At 42.6% G+C, this 12,803-nt stretch overlaps 1 protein-coding gene across 1 annotated transcript in view; it reads right to left on the bottom strand.

The window, feature by feature from the left end:
- Positions 1-12,103, bottom strand: part of DEPDC7 (DEP domain containing 7) — a 34,632-nt gene extending 22,529 nt beyond the window's left edge. The window contains exons 1-2 of the mRNA XM_060261102.1: positions 11,871-12,103; positions 345-738 (exon numbers count right to left, since the gene is read on the bottom strand). Of these exons, the coding sequence (XP_060117085.1) occupies positions 345-738; positions 11,871-11,943 (467 nt within the window). The 5' untranslated portion in view covers positions 11,944-12,103. The remainder of the gene's footprint in view (positions 1-344; positions 739-11,870) is intronic.
- Between the last annotated feature and the right edge of the window lie 700 nt (positions 12,104-12,803).

Raw genomic sequence — 12,803 nt, 5'->3', positions numbered from 1 at the left:
AAAAACCCAGTGTGTGCTTGCAATATTTCCTTCTCTAGCCACACTTCCTTCTTTTAGAGGCTGTTCTGTAGACTGCAGCCAGCACATGGAACATGTTGGTTTTAGGCATGTCCATGCTATTTAGAGAAGAACATAACCACTCACTTCACTGGCTGTGCTGGCTGCAGTCTACAGAATGTAGATGCGACTACAGTAATAAGTAGGACTCAATTTGAGTAAGTGTGCAAGGATCAGACTACAATCCTAAGCATGATTAATAAGTGAAGTAGCATTTGAACACAATCAGATGGTATGTAAGCTAGAGCAACAGCTTCTTGGTCTTCAACACATCCATGGATACTTACCTTTGATGTAGAAAATGGCCACACACTATCGCAGAGGGGCTATTTGCTTGGCTTGATGCATTTGAAAACCGATAGAGACTGCAGCTACTATCTTCAAACACGGACTGTTTATCTTTCCCAAAGACTCTGGTAGAAACTGCTTCAAACACTTGGTAGTCCATTAATGCCTGGCAAAGCCTCACAACTTTAGTCCGGGAAATATCCATCTCACCAAAGTATTTGTTCTGGAGAAGGTGGGCATAAACAACATCCACAGCATTGGAGCCAATGAAGCAGTCATTATAACATTTCAGGTTTTGACGGCGCTTTTTCACTTCAACTTGGGTATGAAGTGCATTGATAATGTTGCTCCAGACATATGTGGCACCAAAAGGTCTTTGTGCCAAACTGAAACCTAACAAACAATGCAGAAGAATTATTAGATGCATCTTGGTAACAGTTCTAAAAAAAAGTTCTAGAGGACTTTCCTATAAAAACAAAACTAAAACCTAAGCTTTGAGAATTTTTCTGAAGTGCTTAGTTTACCAAGGAGATACAAGCTTGCCTTTAACGCCATACTAAAACCTCTCCCTCTTCCAGCTGTTGCAGGGGATTACAATAGTAATTTATTTACATTACTATTGTCCACCTTTTTCACCTGGACTCAAGGCAGATTACACAGATTGAGCAATAGGAAGCTATACGAGCAATAGGAAGGAATATTTAATAAACAATGCCATATGATTAGGATTATAAAACCAACAAGAAATCTAAAAAACAGAACTTAAGCGAAGTATTACCATGACACTAAATGATGCCATATTACATAGTTTTTCAGTTCAGACCTTTATTGGCATAAGAGCAATAATGATTCACAATCAAAAGTAGGTACAAAGGCCTGCAATATAGTAAAAACAATACATAAACAATTAAAATAGCAGCCAATAATACTAATAAAGAGTAGACACCCAGCAATTAACATACAGTAGTATGACTAGATTTAATTTTATAGGCTTCTGCTAAGAAGTTCGCAACACATGTAGTAATATAGGGATTAACATCTTCTAAAAGGTAGGATAGAATTTTCCTTTTAGTAAATACATTGTGTTGGAGATATTCAGCTAAAAATTGTCTACGTTGTGAGGCCAGGAGAGGACATTCTAAAATAATATGGGATATAGCAGGGTTTCCCAAACTTTTTCCCTTCCTGGCCCAGTAAAATTTGGGGATGGAGCCAGGAGACTTTGGGTGTGGAGCTGGGAAACAAGAATTTTATTTTATTTATTTATTTGATTTGATATATATCTTGCCCTCCCGCTGTAGCAGGCTCAGAAATGATATCTGCTGGGGATACTGCAAAGGCAGACGATCTGCCACACACACCTCATTTAAACACCTTGCCGGGGGAGTTTAAAAAGGGGGGGGGGGACTTGGAGTTCCCTTTACCATCTCCCTGCCTGGCGGGGAGACAGCAAAGGCAGGTGATATCCTCCCCATCCCGTTGGGGTGTTTAAAAGGGAGGGGAGCCCAGAGCTCTCTTTGCCATCTCCCTGCATTGCAGGGAGACAGCAAAGGCACCCCGTTGGGGTGTTTAAAAGGGGGGGGGCGGAGCTGCCTTTGCCATCTCCCTGCCTGGCAGGGAGATGGGAAAGGCAGGTGATCTTCCCCCCCACCCTATTTACACACCCCATTGGGGTGTTTAAAAGAGAGGGGAGCCCAGAGCTCCCTTAGCCCGTGGGGGGTTTAAAAATGGGGGGGGCGGAGCTCCCTTTGCTGTCTCCCTGCCAGGCCGGCGATCTTCTCCCTCCCCCCGTTTAAACACTACATCGGGGTGTTTAAAAGGGAGAGGAGCCCAGAGCTCCCTTTGCCGTCTCCCCGCCTGGCAGGGAGATGGGAAACGCAGGCTATCTTCAGGTGTTTAAAAGGGGGGGGGGGAGCCCGGAGCTCCCTTAGCCTGCCTTTCCTGTCTCCCTGTCAGGCAGGGAGATGGCAATCTTCTCCCCCCCTCACTTAAACACTCCGCCCAGGTGTTTAAGGGGGGGGGGGGAATCCGGAACTCTCTTTGTCATTTCCCTGCATTGCATTGCAGGGAGACAGCAAAGGTAGATCTCCCCCCCCCCCTTTTAAACACCCCGTTGGGGTGTTTAAAAGGGAGGGGAGCATGGACTCCCTTTGCCATCTCCCTGCCTGGCAGGGAGACAGGAATGGCAGGTGATCTTCTCCCCCCCCCCCCCATTTAAACACCCCACTAGGTGTTTAAAAGTGGGGGATGCCCGGAACTCCCTTTGTCATCTCTCTGCATTGCACGGAGAAAGCAGAGGCAAATGATCTTCTCCCCCCAACCTGTTTAAACACCCCGCCTGGGTGTTTAAAAGGGTGGGGGAAGCCCGGAGCTCCCTTTGCTATCTCCCTGCTTGTTGGGGAGATGGGAAAGGCAAGCAATCTCCCCCCCCCCCCCATTTAAACAGCCAGCAGGTGTTTAATTGGGTTGGGGAGCCCAGGAACTGCCTCTGCCGTTTTCCCACCTCACGGGGAGGCTGCAAAAGTGGGTGAGTTGCCTTTCCCCGCATTTAAACACTTGACGGGCGTTTCAATGGGGGGGGGGAGCCCAGGCGCCGTGTTAGTCTCCCTGTGGACCGGAGGCCGGAGGTCTGGGCCCCGACCCTGCGGATGGGAAATGCCAGGATATAGAATCAAGGACTCCTAATTCACATGTAAATAATCTATTTTGGAGAGGTATCTGTCTAAACCTACCATAGAGAACTGTTGATAGGAAGGCATTTAAACGTGCCAAAGTGAAAGTCCGACAATGGAATGGGGAGTGTAAAGTGAAAAAACAATGGGCGTTTTCGCACTTACCTTAAGCCGGAGCGACGTCCCTCTTCACCGCGCAGCGTCTGCACGGTTTTCGCACTAATTGCTCCGGAGCACCTGGAAGAGCCGGAAAGTCCCACGGTTTTTGCGGCACAAATGTAAACTGCCAAAAACCGGTTTACATTTGCGCCGCAAAAGCCGCAGGACTTTCCGGCTCTTCCAGGTGCTCCAGAGCAATTAGTGCGAAAACCGTGCAGACGCTGCGCGGTGAAGAGGGACGTCGCTCCGGCTTAAGGTAAGTGCGAAAACGCCCAATGTCTTTGGGATATACCTAGATTGGCTGCAGAGTAAACGGGGGAATGTGAGGGGAACACTTTTTGGTATTCATGATCCATAAGCCTTAGTTGGATTGTTCTTTATATAATTCGTCATATAAGAAAAGAGTGTCCACCTCAATACCAAGTTTTTGCAGTTCGTGGGTAAATGTTAGAGAGCCAAGTAATGCTATGCCTGTCTTTCAGTGTAATAAACTTCCTGAATCCTTTCTGAAATGAATTTTTAACCAGAACTTAAAAGCCGTAATCCAGGCTCTGGTTTCTAGAAGGTGTAAACCTAGCTCTGTACAAATGGATGAGTGGGGGACACATTTGGGAGCACCTAAAATCTGACGGCAGAATGGTGATTGCACGTTCTCCACGCAGGGACTAAAGGCTCCAATCCACAAAGGTATTCCATATAGCAACTGAGGGTGGATTTTAGCATTGTAAATTTTCAGAGCTGCTGGAATGAACTGGTTACTTCCTAAGAAATATAACTTTTAAATTTGCACCAGAAAACATCTTACTAGACTTACAGCTCTATTATGACCCTTTGGCCATCTAAGGTTGTAATTAAAGGTAATTCCCAAATACTTGTAAGCCTTCACTTGTTCAGTTTCTTCTGTACCAGGATTTTTGATTTTCCATAATTAATTACCAAGCGATTCAATCTACAGTATTGATGAAAGGCTTTCAAGTATTTTTGGAGGCCGATTCTGGTACGTGAAAGAATAACAGTGTCGTCAGCATATAGCAGTAAGGGTACTGCTAATTGTTCTAAGAAGGGAGGGTGGCCATTCACAATGGACGCATGTTGGTTCAAATCAGAAACAGATTAAAGAGATAAGGGGCAAGAACACAGCCCTGTTTTACTCCTTTAGTAGTTGGGAAACAGGAAGAGACTTGACCATCAGGGGATACTTTATTAACACCTGAGGTAGCATCATGTAGTTTCTTGATTAAGAAAAGTAGGCGTGGTTTCATCCCCAAAGTTTTAAGTTTTTCCCATAGCAGATCTCTGATGACTGAGTTGAAAGTGCCCTTTAAATCGATAAAGGCTGTATACAATTTCCCTCTTTTAGGCTTCAGATATTTATTTGCCAAGAAGGCAAAGGTGGAACAATGATCAATTGTAGATTTACCTTTGAGAAAACCAATTTAGTTAACCAATTTAATAGGTGATGTTCGAGATGTTTAGAATACAGTATACATGAGATGGAGAGTAGGCTGATTGGGCGATAATTTCCAGGGGAAGCTGAATTACCTTTTTTATATATTGGGCATATTAATGATCTTAACCAGGATTCAGGGATGTTTCCGTTCTGATAGATAAGAGTAAATAGGTTTGCCAGTGGAATAGCCCAGTCCACATACTTCTTAAAGAGTTCAGCTGGAATCCCATCTAGACCAGGAGCCTTGCCAGTCTTCAATTCAGAGATCAATTATTTCCTTGGGACTCACAAGAGACCATTCTGGATTGGTTGAAAAGGTAAATTCTTCTCTGTACTCTATTGAAATATCTTGGTCATTAAATATTTCCAAATAATAATCAACCCATTTTTGAGGAGTAGGTGTAATCACAGCCGAGGCTGAATTACTTTTCAAGTAACCAGAGACCGTTTGCCAGAATAGTTTACAGTCTTTGGTTTTAATTGTATTCAGCAAATGGTCTCATTTTTTTCCTCCCAGTGATAAGGCTATGATATATCTCCTTGTGTGCAGAGTAAATTTTTAGATTGCAGGAATTATTGCATTGCCTATAAGTTGTAAATGAGTCCCTGAGAAGTTTTTTCATAATCCTGCATTCTGAGTCAAACCATTGATTACAGGTGGGATTAGGAGTACAAATTGGTTTGGCTACAGAATTACAGGAAACAGTTATCTGAGCATAGGCAAAATTGGCCTCCTCCATAGAACAGGTTTTGGCAATAATTGTTCTAAACCCCAACATTCTGTCTGATTGAAATAAGCAGAGTAACTCTTTGTCAGTTTCGGTAGTCCATTTGATTCTTTTAACAGAGTCTTGGGAGACATTATCAGGGGATATAGATACTGGCATATGAGTTATAAGAGAGTTACCATGAAGTGTCAGCAGGAGGGGCAGATGGTCATTCTCAGTGCGGATTCCAATGGAGAAAGAGCTAACTAGTGGGGATAGATCTGAGGAACAAAGGCAATAATCGATAACACTACTACCTCTTGTTGAGGAGTAGGTAAATTTATTTGCATTTGACCCATTTAGGATATTAAGATCATAAGTAATACAAAATTCCATAAGTTGTAAACTCGCCTTATTATATAATGTATCTTTAGAAATTCGTATGTCGGCAAGGGGTAGGGGTAGTCAAATCCTTCAAAGCCTAAAGGGGAAATAAGATTTTGGTTACTTGGTCCTATCCGTGCATTTATATCACCCATTATAAGGAGTGGGGTACATGGGAAACGTTTAAGCAAAGAAATAATAAAATCAGATAGTTTGTTCCAATTGCTCAAAAGCATTAAATCGTCCTCAGGTGGAGGAAGATAAACAATTACCAGAATCAGCATAGAATTAGTTAAGTGAATTAATAGAGCTTGTGCTAGGGGAGGGGAAGAATCACGTAAAGTGATGTCGGAACATATATTTGCTTTAATCATAACTGTTAATCCAGCTTTAAATCTGCCCCTGGAAGCATTTCTATGAGCAGCAAGGTTGAATGGAAGAAATCCAGGGGTACTGATTTCTAATTCTGACCAAGTTTCTTAAAGTAGAATACAATCATAATGAGTAAAGAAATCGATAAAGTCAGGATCGCATGATTTATTCAGCCAGCCGGCAATATTCCAAGATGAGTCAGTCCAGATAATTTAGTCTTGCAGTTTTTGAGAGTCTTAATATATACACCCATTGGTAGATGGAAAACCAGATGGTGTAGAATTAGAGGCCAAATTGTCAGAATTAAAGTTGGTCTGAAGAGAATGGCTGAAGATTATAGGAGTACAGGCTGCTTCTTGTTGATCTGAATTTGTTGGTAAGGTGTCCTGTGAAATTTCTATTTGATTATTTAATTATTTAATTTATATCCTGCCCTCTCTACCAAAGGCAGGCTCAGGGCGGCTCAGAAGGGTCAACACTAACACATTAGTGCGACCAATACAACAAACAACAATAAAAACATAGAACAAAAACAATTTAAAACATTTGCATGTGCTACTGTCATAATTTCAGACAACGATTTAAATTCTGGTGGTTAGCTATACTCAGAGGTCTCAGGATCGCTATAGCGTAGTACAGTAGGCCACTGGTGGTGTTCTTATGGGCCAGTCCCATTGCTGCAGATGTTACCATTCATGTAAACACCTGGTGGAAGAGTGCCGTTTTGGAGGTTCTGTGGAACTGTAAGAGCTCTTGCAGGGCCCTAACCTCCTCCGGCGACTCATTCCACCAGCTAGGGGCAGCAACAGAAAAGCCCCTGGCTTTCATAGTTTTGAGCTTTGCTTCTCTGATACTGGGAACTGTCAACAGGTTTTGAGACCCGGACTGAAGTGCTTGCTGGGGTATGTGCAGGGAAAGGCAGTCCCTAAGGTATGCAGGACCCTGCCCATATAGGGCTTTAAAAGTAATGACTAGCACCTTGAGGCAAATCCGGTACCCTATCGGTAGCCAGTGCAGTGCTTTCAGCATAGGCTGGATGTGTTCCCATAAAGGAACTCCCATTAGCCTGGCTGCAGCATTCTGCACTAGCTGAAGTCACCGGATTTGGGACAAGGGCAGCCCCATGTATAGAGCATTACAGTAAATCCAGTCTCGAGGTGACCGTTGGATGGATCACTGTTGCCAAGTCGTCACGTTCGAGAAAGGAGACCAATTGGGAATTGGTCTCTTGGATTCTCTTTTGGAATTCAGTCTGTTTTAATACAAGATTTTTCCTCAATAGATCCAGTCTCTTTAGGATATCCTGTTGTTCTTGCGCTTGAAGTGATTGGAAGTGATCTCTGATATTATCTTTCAGAATATTATTTCCTGCTACTATATCCATAGATTCAACAAAATTATTAGGCGGGGAAGGGCAGTTGGTTGAATCAGTTGGCTCTTCCCTATTTAAATTATTGTTGTCGACCTTTGTAGTCAGGGGATAATTCCGTTGAGTTGGACACTTCTTGGTGGGTAGTAGTGGAGAGATAATCTCATTCTTAAAAACATGGGATAGGAAGACTCCCTTAGATGCCAGATAACCTTTAGATCATAATAGAAACTGAGGTATACGTGTTGAATTAAATGGTAATATCACCCTCTGAGTCTGGGCATTGCTACTCACAAGATCCACTTCTAGTAGATCAATCTGGCTCATTTCCCTTGGAAACAATTGTTTTCAAATGTTTCCTAGTTAGTTGCATAGTATTCCATGCAGGGCTCGTCCTCTGTAGTTGCAAATAGTTAGGCAAATTTTATTTGGGGTGAGAACCAATTTGTAGGGTTTTATTAAGTTCTTACTCAGTGAAAAAGGCTTATCATATTCCTTTGTCTGTAATTCATTAGCAGATGGGGTGCCGTGTTCCAAGGTGCTTCTTTTAAAAGTTAGCTGCTCAGTAATGTAGTCCATTTTATTATGAAGTAGTTTCAACTGGCTACAGATGAAGTCTACTGTTACAGATATTAAATGTGTTATATTAGAGAGTTCTCTGCAACCCATTTCAAAACCATTGCTTTCAGTAGAATTTAGAGAGCTAATCTTGTCTGCGGCTTCCTCAGAGTTTTCATTCATATTAATCATGCCTGGAAGGTCAGCAGACTTTTGTGTAAGTGAGGGCTGCTCAATAACATCCTCATTGTCAAAATTAGCCAAAATCTCAAAACGATTAGATGTGGGCACTTGGGCTGAATAAAAGTCATATATTTTCAGTTGTTTAGCTGGTAATGGAGAATCTTCAGCTTCTCTCTGTCTTTTGGTAACGCCCATGTTAATTGGTAGACAGAGTATTGAATGCAAGCGCAGAGAAGGATAGGGTAATTAAAAACAACTCTGCATGTCTCCCATGTTTAAAAGACTTCAAATTCACTGTTATTAAAGGAAGAGCTTGCAGAGCAACTGAGGAAAAATAGTAGCAGTAAGTTCCTAAGAAAGCAAAGCTCCCACTTGGCAACCTTCCAGAGTCAGAGACGGTGAGGACGCCAGCCAATTATCCAGTTAAGCAGGGGAGGTTTGCATTCCTCAAAAACTCTGCTTACAGTTGAGAGAGTTAAGATGGAAAAGGTAAAATCCTCAGGGTTAAAACAAAAATTTAACATTAAAAGAGGCTTATCATAGACTTAACATTACGGAGCTGTAGAGCCGCACATCTGCCTCCCTCCAATGCTCAACTGGAAGTCAGCCATATTACATAGCAGGATCCTAGTTTTAGCAAACTATATACAGAAGTATAGACCACAGTACACAATAATTTATCCAGGTAACTTTATATATGCCCCTCAGCCCCAAAGAAAGAAAAGCCCTTTGATAGTAAATAGTCCAGTAGCACCTTTAAGACTAACAAATTTTATTGTAGCATAAGCTTCTGGAAACAAAGCTCTCTTCATCAGAAGCCCTTTGACATTACCCTGGTAGTTAAAAGCTGTTCTCACGTTCAGTATTTTCAATCAAATAGGGGACTTTCCACCATAAATTTATAAATACTACATTTCACTAGCAATTTTAATTACAAACATGTATTACCACAAATTAAGACTAGGCTATTAACAAACTGTATGAACTTGGGGGGGAGGTCAATAAAATACCATATGAAATAGATTAAAATATTTATGTACTTTTTCACATTCATTTCATTCTATGTGCAGGAAGAAGTCCATAAAGTAATAATTTACGGAGGGGACAACCACCTGTTATTAGAAGGTAGCACATTAATTGCATGCAGATGTACCAAGTTCAGAACCCAAGCTCTCCAGGTTTAAAAGGTGGTCATGTGAGGTCTGCTGTGAAGGAGTAGGCGAAAACAGTATTTAACCACACCAAGAAAGATTACATCGGATTGTCCAGATACTTCTGAAATGGTGTCTCTGCTTAGTATTGCTTGGGAGGAGGCAAGAAAAAGATGAAAGAATAAATGGGGTGGTCAAAACTGTGGGCTAGTGCTGAGGAGACTCAGGTTCTCATTCCTATCCAGCCACAAAACTGACTGGGTAACTTTTGGCCAGTCATACTCTAAGCCCTGTCTACCTTTGCAGGGTTGTTGTGAGGATAAAATGGTTAAGTTGAGAGTTATGTACACTACCCTGAGCTCCTTGAAAGAAGAGCAAGGAATGAAACTGATAGAGATATGAGAATTGTGACCTCTTTCACTGGACATATTCCAATGATAGAAAAAGCAACATACTCCAAAAACATTTGTTATGGCTACTATTTTTATCTTATAATATCTACAACAAAACTATCCACACATTATGGCCATTTTTGAATCAATGGGTTAATGCCTTTGCAATTAACACCTAGCACCATTTAATTGCTTATAATAAAGGTGGGAGTACAGAACTCATTTTATCCTTAGGGGAGGGACAGTGGTTCAGTGGTAGAGCATCTGCTTGGTAAGCAGAAGGTCCCAGGTTCAATCCCTGGCATCTCCAAAAAAGGGTCCAGGCAAATAGGTATGAAAAACCTCAGCTTGAGACCCCGGAGAGTCGCTGCCAGTCTGAGTAGACAATACTGACTTTGATGGACCAAGGGTCTGATTCAGTATAAGGCAGCTTCATATGTCCATATGTATATGTCCAACTAATGATCTGACCAGAAATAAGCCTGCTCCCAAGGAATAATAATAAGCAATTAAAAACAAGGGCAGTGGTTGGAGGCTCCCTGTGGCCAATGTTGACAGCATTCCACCTTGCCATCTGATTCAAAAGCACAAAAACATTCCATAGTGAAGCTGTTCTTTTATTTCTCATATGCTTACTACAGAAGAGTAACCAGCAGCAATACAGTTGTTCTTATTGTCAATGCTAATAAAACTCCAGGGGCAGACATGTTTATTAGCACCCTTCAAGTTCAGGTAGATTCCCAATAGGTAACCCAAATTGGAAAGACAGTATACTACCCCCAAGAAAAAGATTCTCAAGAGACCCGTTCCTTCACATATTGACTTCCCAAAGATATCCTGTAGAACAGAAACTTCACATATTTCATGTAACAGCAATGTATTCATAGCTTTACAATATATCTCATAAAGCAAGGTGATAAAATCTATGCCCACAGAGAACTTTTGGTGAGCTGTATAAATTTGGTGGAGAACTGCCAAAAAGAAATAAAGGCTCTCAGAGAACAAATGCCACAATGCCATAAAGAGGCAGGGCATCCAAGTAGGGGAGAGTGAAAAGGGCTTGTTTCCTTCAACAATAGTACTAAAAAAGAGGTTCCAGCCAGACTGAAAGAAAGTCAATAAGAGATGCAGCCAACTGGTGCTGTACTTTAAGTCAGAGGTTTACCTGCCTGCCCAGTGTCAGGAAACATCAAACACAGTAGAACTCAGAAGAGGGGGGCATACTAAGAGAGACCATAGCAGAAGTGTACACCCCCACCTCAGCAAGAATAGATTCAGAGGCAAAAACTACCCTTGCCCAAACCTTGACACAACTAGTAGTGAATTAACTGCACTGATGAGGCAGAAAAGCTACTCCTACCATAACCAATGAAACACAAGCCTGACCTTTGAAAAGGACTACAGCTGATTTATCATCCAGAAACAGGTCAGATATGGGGAAGTCCTGCATGATCAGACAAAAGGACCCCACCCCCACTCAGCATTCTGCTTCCAACAATGGCCAGCCAAATTCTTTCGAGGGCAGAAGTAGCATTGTGCAGCAGTTACAAGACAGTGGAAACCTGGGGTTCAAACCCCTGCCTGTACTCAAGGTCTCTAGGTAGCTTTGGGTCAGTAAAAGTTAGAGACTTCATGTAGTTATGGCAGGCGAAGGAAAAATCCGAACACAAAACTCATACCTTTTATTAACATCAAACTTAAATGATACAAAATACCATGCAAGCCTATTGCAATCTCTCAGCCACAACTATCTCATGACTGGGGAGGGGTGGCAGTCAGAAAGGACCATCTTTACCACCCTGAATAAAACAAACTTTTAAGAGAGAAAGAGTGCCATCCCCATTTGTAACTAGGAAAACTAAGCCCCATCCACACAAATTGGAAAACAGCAGATCCCAGTGCTCCTCAACCTTGTTGGGAGTCATCCATGAAAACAAGCGAGAGGCATGACACACAACCTTTTCGGCTGTAATTTCTTCTGTCTATGAACTGAGAAATAGGGTTAAAGTTTCTCCCTACACCGTTGCCCCCGTACCCCCTCCACTTTGACAAGCCAAGTTCTCACCGTTACCTGCCGGATACTACCTCTTCCCACAAACGAAAACGTAACCCTTAAGGCCGCCATTACCTGGAGGCTTGTTGGCTGGACTATAGATAGGGCAGAGATTCAAAGCTGCCGCTTTCTCCTTAACAGTGGCCATAACAACCAGCTGCTCTCCGCGAAACCGGTCCGGGAAAAATACCTAAGTGCCGCTGCCGCCTAGTGGCTCCCTTGCAAGAGAAAAGGGCGGTGCCTGCTACCTTTATTGGCGGATGCTCTCTCTTGGAGGCCGCACCTACAAACTATTTAACATTCCAACTAGGGATGTTAGGGGCGGTGGTTTGTGATGCCTTGCTTTGCAACGGGGGTGCGCGCGCGCATGTGAGGGGGTTGAACCGCTTCCACTGCCAATGAAATAAAATTACACTTATTGTTTTCGTGCCCATCTAAGAATGAGGACGGACGAAGAGTGGTCTTGTGACACCTTAAAGGCTGAACAGACGAATATTTCTGCATACAGGAAGAAGAAAGAGATGCAGGTTATTCTCCTTCTTTATGCGTCAGTGATAAATGAAGTTGCTGCTAATGAAATTTCCTCTTCATCATGCCGGTCAAAGGTACAGGAGTCTTGTCCTGTATCCCAGAACTGGAAGAGGGGAGGGTAAGGTATAGCGGTAGATGGGCTAGAAGAGTCATAAATCTAAAAAAAGGAACTGCAGAGCCCAAAGCTCCGTTTGTGCCGAGAAAGTGCCTTCAGCACGAAAGCTCACGTAAAATGTAATCTGACCCAGAATATTCTTGAACTCAAGAACACACATTCACTCAGAATGATTTATATACTGTTGTATGGACCAGGGCTTTTTTTGTAGAAAAAGTCCAGCAGGAACTCATTTGCATAGTAGGCCACACCCCCTGACTTTTTTGTAGAAAAAGCCTGTTTGGATATTAGGCCACAGCCCTGACAGAACTGCATCCCGGAGCATTCCTACACAAAAAAAGCCCTGGTATGGACTAAGTGGT

The sequence above is a fragment of the Heteronotia binoei genome, chromosome 21 (assembly GCF_032191835.1).
Source record: "Heteronotia binoei isolate CCM8104 ecotype False Entrance Well chromosome 21, APGP_CSIRO_Hbin_v1, whole genome shotgun sequence".
NCBI lineage: Eukaryota > Metazoa > Chordata > Lepidosauria > Squamata > Gekkonidae > Heteronotia > Heteronotia binoei.
This window is presented reverse-complemented; position numbering and strand designations above follow the sequence as displayed.